This window comes from Dioscorea cayenensis, chromosome 2 (genome assembly GCF_009730915.1).
Source record: "Dioscorea cayenensis subsp. rotundata cultivar TDr96_F1 chromosome 2, TDr96_F1_v2_PseudoChromosome.rev07_lg8_w22 25.fasta, whole genome shotgun sequence".
Classification (NCBI taxonomy): Eukaryota; Viridiplantae; Streptophyta; class Magnoliopsida; order Dioscoreales; family Dioscoreaceae; genus Dioscorea; species Dioscorea cayenensis.
In genome coordinates this window covers 23,487,096-23,494,135 of record NC_052472.1, presented here as the reverse complement: position 1 = coordinate 23,494,135, position 7,040 = coordinate 23,487,096, and the positions used below count along the sequence as shown (strand labels likewise).

The following is a 7,040-nucleotide window of genomic DNA, read 5'->3' as shown; positions in this document are numbered from 1 at the left end:
ATTTTTTTAGACGACAAATGCAGAAACATGCACGGGCACATCCCACCTTCCCAAAACAAAACAAAAGACCTATATAAAAGACCCAGTGTTGATGGACCAAGATACCAGAGTTTTCATGGACTGATATCATGGACAGTTTCAAAACATCTGATCATCCAAGTCACGGATTCAGTTAGAATGCATTTAAAAATGCTAAAATTTAATGGAGAAAATTCTGATCATCCGATCACAATGCGCTAGCAAAGCAAGACAAAGAAGCCAAATAAGTGAGCCAAAGCATGATTTATTACATGTTTTCTGGTGACCGATGAAACCAGTTAGTCTCACAGAGCCTACAGTTTAGGTCCTACGCTCAGCACAAAAATGCACATAGTTCCATGGCTCATCAAATATCCATAAATCAAATTATGGATTACATATGAAATTATCAAGTCAAAGATATAAAATCTAGGCTTGTCTTAAACAATGGGGAGCTCACCACAGTCACTAATGGTCACCTTCTTCTTGGGCTTATCTCCCCTGTCTGTCTCCTGTGACTCGATCAGCTTGACGACATCCATCCCCTCCAGGACTTGACCAAACACAACATGCCTCTGGTCCAGCCACGGTGTCTGCAAACCCAGAATAAAATGTTCAGGGAGAAAGATGACATATTTTTGTACTTAAAAAAATTCCTATGACAAGTGTTAAATTTCTGCATAGACTTCCAGAGATCATAGTCTGATGTCTCCTTGTAGCAAATGATCGGGTGTTCTCAATAGTACAAGCAACTATGAATGAAGAGGGCGTTGAGCTTTCGTTCCTATGTGCCAAAGGAAAAGCATGGGGCTAAACTCACGCTTTGTTCTTTTTCCATAGAAACAACTAAACACCAAAAAAATATATACTTCCAGATGCACATGGATTTATTAGTCTTCACAGTGGCCAATAACCAACAGTCTGAGCAAAGCGATTTCTAAAAATCCTTACTTGATACCCTGTAGAGAACTAGGCGTATTTTTTACATGATGCAGCTAAAACTTGTCTAACACTAAACTTCAGTATCACAGATTCACAATTGCTGGAACACTTGAAGAAAACTTGATATAATTCATGACTCAATTCATAAAAAAGGTTGCTAACACCAGCCATTTTTATTATGAAGACTATGCGACGATGATAGTAAGGAACTCACAGTGCTACAATTTCTGCTACGGAAGCAAGGATATAACATCAAAACATGCTTTGAGAAACAAACTCTCAGATCAACACAAGATACACTTAAACAGAGTAAATTACCTTGACAGTGCATATAAAGAACTGGCTTCCATTTGTGTTAGGCCCCGCATTTGCCATGCTGACAACTCCAGGACCAGTATGAACCACTGCATATTTTTTCAAATACAAAAAATAATAAGTCATAATAGATAAGCAATGACACAGCGGATCAAAGAGAACAACTTACACTTAAAATTCTCATCCTTAAATGTGCGACCATAGATACTTTTTCCACCAGTTCCCTGTGAGAAAGGTAAAGCCATAAACAATTAAGAACTTCATGACTACAACCACCAAATCTGTGTGCCTAACAAAAGACCATTTATAGACTACAAAGACAGTTTTTGAGTGGTGATAACAACAATAAAACTGCTAATGCCATATGAAGAGAGCGTATGATGTAAATGAATATGACAATTATTACATGAACAATCCAATACCATGACTGAAAAATAAAAAAACTTAAGGACCTCATATTGTAAATAAGTTCTATAGATGATCAAGAATCCTTAAGATAGTCCCTAGTGTCACAATATTCTTGATAACTTATTTGGTGATGGCATAAGATGCCATTTCACTCTGACTCATTTCTATCTAGCATACATTCAACAGATTTTACACAAAATTGATTTTGTAATTCGTCATATGTTTATTATTACTATGAATCTCATCAAAACCAATATAGAAAACCATTGCTAGATTAGAAATCTAGGAACAGTGCTTGGATTTCAGAAATTAACAAATACGATTCCGCATTACCAATTGCAAAAAAAAGAAAAAAAAAAAAAAAGGGAAAGAAAGAAAGAAAAACTTAAAATCAATATAGAAGACGAAGAAAGTATATAACCCACATTTCCCTTGTCAAAATCCCCGCCTTGGATCATGAAATCTTTGATGACACGGTGAAATGCAGATCCTTTATAACCAAAGCCCTTCTCACCTGAAAACAATAAAATTATCTAAGGTTCTCACAAGCAATGATAACATGTGGTGAATATATCATGAGCGAATCATCCCATAAGAATAAAAAACCAGCTCCAGACCTGTGCAAAGAGCACGGAAGTTCTCTGCTGTTTGGGGGACATCATCACCATAAAGCCCAATCACAATCCTCCCAACCAGGTTTCCCACAGGGTTTCCTATGCTTATGTCAAAGTAGACTTTGCTGGTGACTTTAGATTGCAAATCAGCTTCCTATGTTCGATTTCAATCAAAAGACATCATCAGAGCCAAAAAATTAGACTAATCTCCAGCCATGTAAGCAGCAGCATTGCCACTAAAAAACTACCATTCTAATCATTAACCAAAAAAAATAAGAAACTCCATAGGCTTGCCAACATTCATCAATTAAACAGCTTTGAGAATGATTAAACAAAATCTTTATACAAATGTTCTATGCCATTTGACAACAAGATCACTAAAACATTTTAAGACAAAGTAAACTCAGTAAAGGAATCATTTTAATCTAAAAACTCCCTTATCCCCCAATTCTCTTAATGATGATAAATTTTTCATATTCCGTCTGTGACAAAAGGAAAACAAAAAAACAAAAATCAAAAGGTTGAAAGACAAAGATGAAATATCTCGGCTCTCCAAACTTATCTTTTCACAGCAATCACATTGACAATTAATCAATCACAAAATGTTTAGAAGTGACCACGGCCAATCTGATGCACCAATAAATAAGGGGGAAAATCCAATCTTGAATACAAGAAACCTAAACTGATAAAACAAAAGCCACTTATCAGAACACACACACATACAGAATGACGATGAAAAGAAGAAAAAGAAGTAGCGAAGCAATCCAACACCCTTAAAAACTCCAACTCCCATTTGAAGAACTTCAAACAACAGCACATCCACCAGAACACCAATCACAACTATTGCAATCTAAAAAGCAAATCAACTAGCTTATGCAATACACGAGAAAAACAGAAAAGCCCTAATCTTTATTCGGGCAGCTCACCTTAAGGGAGGCACTAACGAATTGGGCTCTCCTATGAGTATGAGACAAAGAAGACGAAGAAGAAGCAATCGACGAGGAGAAGAGGGAACCAGAGAGGAAGGAGATCCCCGAAGTGGGGCATTTCCGAAATGCAGGAAAGGCGGAAGAGGAGCTCGAGCGGAGGATGGCTCTGGGGACGGAGACCCTAGGACCGGCACTAACGAGAGAAGAGGCGAAGGAGGCCGCCATTAATGGAAAGAGAGAGCTGCAGACGAGGGCGAGAAGGAAGGGAAGCGCGTTTGCTCGTCGTGGAGATAAGGGGGTTAATTTTTCAGGAAGTCACCCAACTTTGCCTTATTATCATTTTGGTCATCCAATTTCAAAACGTATCAAAGTGGTCACTCAAGTTATAAAAACTTTCACCGGAAAGTCACCCGAGACTCTCCGTCACCCAATAGCCTACGTGGCGGCCGTAAAAGCCCAGTCAGCCGATGATGTAAACATTATCAAGCTGACGTGGCCTGTCCACGTCAGATTAAGTCGCTTAGTCATCAAAACAATGACACCTCAGCCTTTTTCTTCTTCTTCTTCTTGTCTTCTGGTTCTTCTTCTCTACATTCTTCTTCTCAGCCCTTTCTCCTTCTTTTTCTTCTTTCTCTGGTTCTTCTTCTTCTCTACCCTTTTCTTCTTCATGCCATTATTCTCGAGACTTGAAGAAATCAATGCAAGTCCTGTCTAACAAAATGAGTTAAAAGAAACAACCGAAATAGTGAGTCTTCTCAAAACCCTAAATCCACAAAAGCATGGTTCTTATCCACAGAAAAAAGAAAAGGAGAGGAGAAAACCTGGGCATTTCAATGGAAGTTGTAGCGGAGCTCGGGGTCGATCTCGAGCTCATGTTGAGGATGGACTTGGATGAGAGACGGAGCACTTGAGAGGGCGTGCATGGTGGAGGTCTCGCCAGGTTAGCTGTAACCTTCAGCTTGGCATCGTCGACTTGTTAGGCTCCTCCTCACATCGCCATGGCGTCGATGATATAAGGTCCTTCATCATCATCATCATCATCATCATCATCATCATCTCTCTCTCTCTCTCTCTCTCTCTCTCTCTCTCTCCCACAAAAAAGCAAAAGAGAAAAGAGATGCCTGACATGTTATGCATATATCATTCACTAGGTAAGGGTGACTTGCTTAAGCTTGACAAATGCAAAGCTTGACAAAAGAAAAAACATTTTTTTACAAATTTATCCAGTTGAATCACATCAACCAGTGGAGTCAATAGAGATGATAGTTGTGGACGAACACCATCATCTCATGATCATCTCCTGACAATGAAATGAACAGATGACGGTCTGACATGGCAATAAAGAGCCTTTTATCTTAGGAAACAGTTTGAGAAACATGAAAAAATAAATAAATAAAAAGAGATTAGATTCAAAAGTCTCTAGAATAATGGCACAAAGAAGAAGAGGGTAGAGAAGAAGAACCAGAGAAAGAAGAAAAAGAAGGAGAAAGGACTGAGAAGAAGAATGTAGAGAAGAAGAACCAGAAGACAAAAAGAAGAAGAAGAAGAAGAAGAAGAAGAAGAAGAAGAAGAAAAAAGGGCAGAGGTGTCATTGTTTTGATGACTCAGCGACTTAATCTGACGTGGACAAGCCACGTAAGCTTGATAATGTTTACATCAGTGGCTGACTGGGCTTTTACGGCCGCCACGTAGCCTATTGGGTGACGGAGAGTCTCGGGTGACTTCCCGGTGAAAGTTTTTATAACTTGAGTGACCATTTTGATACATTTTGAAATTGGATGACCAAAATGATAATAAGGCAAAGTTGGGTGACTTCCTGAAAAATTAACCCTATATAAGTATTGAACGAGTTTTCGCAAAAACTTGGCCTTTTAATTCTAGGGCTACATTAAGCTCTAGGGTTTTAGAAGATTTGTGGATTAGTAAAGCTTTAAATGAGATAATTAGGGTAAATGGGTTTATTTTTTTAAAAAAAAAATTACAATTTTGTAAAACTAATAAAAATATTTTACATTAATCAGTTCTCTCTGGTAGTGTGGTTAGCTTAGTTTGGGAATATATTTTTTTATGTTTATTTATGTATTATAAATATTTCAAAGGTTGAAAGTTTTTTTTTTAGGAGAAGTAAATGGTTTTTTTTTTAATTATGTAGTTGATTTTTAATTTTAGTTAATATTTCTCAAAATGATTATGAATGGAACAATTAACAATAAAGAAAGATTACCATATTGTCATTATAAATAGATCAACAGGACTGTTCTAAGGTTGCTCTGTAAATCCAGAGCAAAATGAATTCTAAATTTTTTATTTTGAAAAAAATAGCCAACACTTGCTTAGTTTTCTTCTGTAAAGATATTTGGGAGCACATGAGTAGACACAAATTCAAAAACCCTGAAGCTCACTGTACTGTTCACTCAAATGATTTTGGTGACTCTTTTATGAAATGAGTATGTATCCTTCCCCTTCAACATTATATAGTAAAAAAAATTTATTAATTCGGTATAATTTCTGTAAAGGGTCGATAAGCTACTGATACCTTCTTATCTGGTTGTCTGTCCTTGATAAACCCTTATTATAAAAAAAAAATAAAGGGAAAAAAAAATATTTTTAAAGGGAATCAGATAAGTATGAGAAGCTTCTTCGGAGGATGAACCATCCAAAGCACAATGCTTTACTATTTCTCCCTGTGTTTTATGTTCTTTATTATTATCATTTTGATTCCCACTTGTGTTTATCTCTCTTCATATTTTGATAAAATGCAGGGTTTATATGGACAATGAAGCTTGTGATTATGTAACTGTTACTAGAGTAAGTGCTTGAAAGTTGAAACCTCGTCTTAAAACAAATGTATATATATATATATATATATAAGTTGAATATTATGTTCTAATAGGTGGAAAGGTAGAACAAACATGGGCTCCTCCTAAAAATTTTGCAGCTACTCACTTATCTGAACCTAATCATCATCAAAGCACACATGTCTTATGATGGGAACTGGTTCATGGATTGTATGTTTCTCTTTCTCAAGAACTCATATGATTTTCATTACATTTCCTTTTTTATTGATTCATCTCTAGATGATTTAGTTTTTAAGGTGACTGATCATCCATCCAGACAGTAAGCATAGTGTATAACATGCAAAGTCCTCTTTCATGTTATAATTAATTATTCACATGCACATTCTCATATATTTTACAGTACCTGGAAACTGAAGTCTGTTAAATGGAATCAGCAAGAGGATCTAAGGGAGAATACACAACCATAGAACTAACAGGCTCTGATAGATTAGGCTTAATCTCTTGAGGTATGTCTAGTTCTCACTGACTTGGAATACAACATTGTGAAAGCCAAGACATGGTATCATAACACCAGGGAAGATGGTCTCATGAAGAACCTTCTCTCTGGTCTCCTGAAAGGAAAGATGAGCAATGCCTTCATAGGAATTAATAATAGTAACTAAAATCATAACATTGAGAGGAAACTTCATAAGATGATATTTGATGGAAGAGATTATGTTAGAAAAATTAGTGCTAGAGTAGCAGTAATGGATTGTGATGAGAAGTTATTTTGAAGACAAAGAATAGATTCAAACTCATGTTCAATATTGTTTGCAATCTGACTGACAAGAAATATGTTGTATTTCATGAGATTGTTGAAGATTGTGATACTGAAGGCATGTGGATGGGTTCCCTTTGAGGTTTCAAGAGGAAAGAAGACGTTTGGAACAATGCCTTGAGGCAGCATCAGAGAGACGAGCAACAGGGGTCTTTACTCATTTTTTATTTTCTTGATTGTTACTTCATTCATAATCATA

General features: G+C 36.5%; 1 protein-coding gene across 1 annotated transcript; it reads right to left on the bottom strand.

Moving 5' to 3' along the window:
• Nucleotides 1-265: 265 nt before the first annotated feature.
• Nucleotides 266-5,077, bottom strand: LOC120279076 (photosynthetic NDH subunit of lumenal location 5, chloroplastic). Its single transcript, XM_039285932.1, has 7 exons — nt 5,059-5,077; nt 3,224-3,522; nt 2,301-2,451; nt 2,109-2,197; nt 1,445-1,499; nt 1,279-1,364; nt 266-611 (listed from the first exon to the last, which is right to left on the bottom strand). Exons 2-7 carry the CDS (start codon nt 3,449-3,451, stop codon nt 459-461), a joined length of 762 nt encoding a protein of 253 aa, XP_039141866.1. The 5' UTR covers nt 3,452-3,522; nt 5,059-5,077; the 3' UTR covers nt 266-458.
• Nucleotides 5,078-7,040: the final 1,963 nt, after the last annotated feature.

Coding starts and splice junctions, on each gene's coding strand:
- LOC120279076 (XM_039285932.1), bottom strand. CDS start 3,451: ATGGCGGCCTCCTTCGCCTCTTCTCTCGTTAGTGCCGGTCCTAGGGTC. Junction 1,500..2,108: donor GGGATTTTGACAAGGGAAAT/GTGGGTTATATA, acceptor CCTTTCTCACAG/GGAACTGGTGGAAAAAGTAT. Junction 612..1,278: donor TCTTTATATGCACTGTCAAG/GTAATTTACTCT, acceptor CTGGGTTTGCAG/ACACCGTGGCTGGACCAGAG.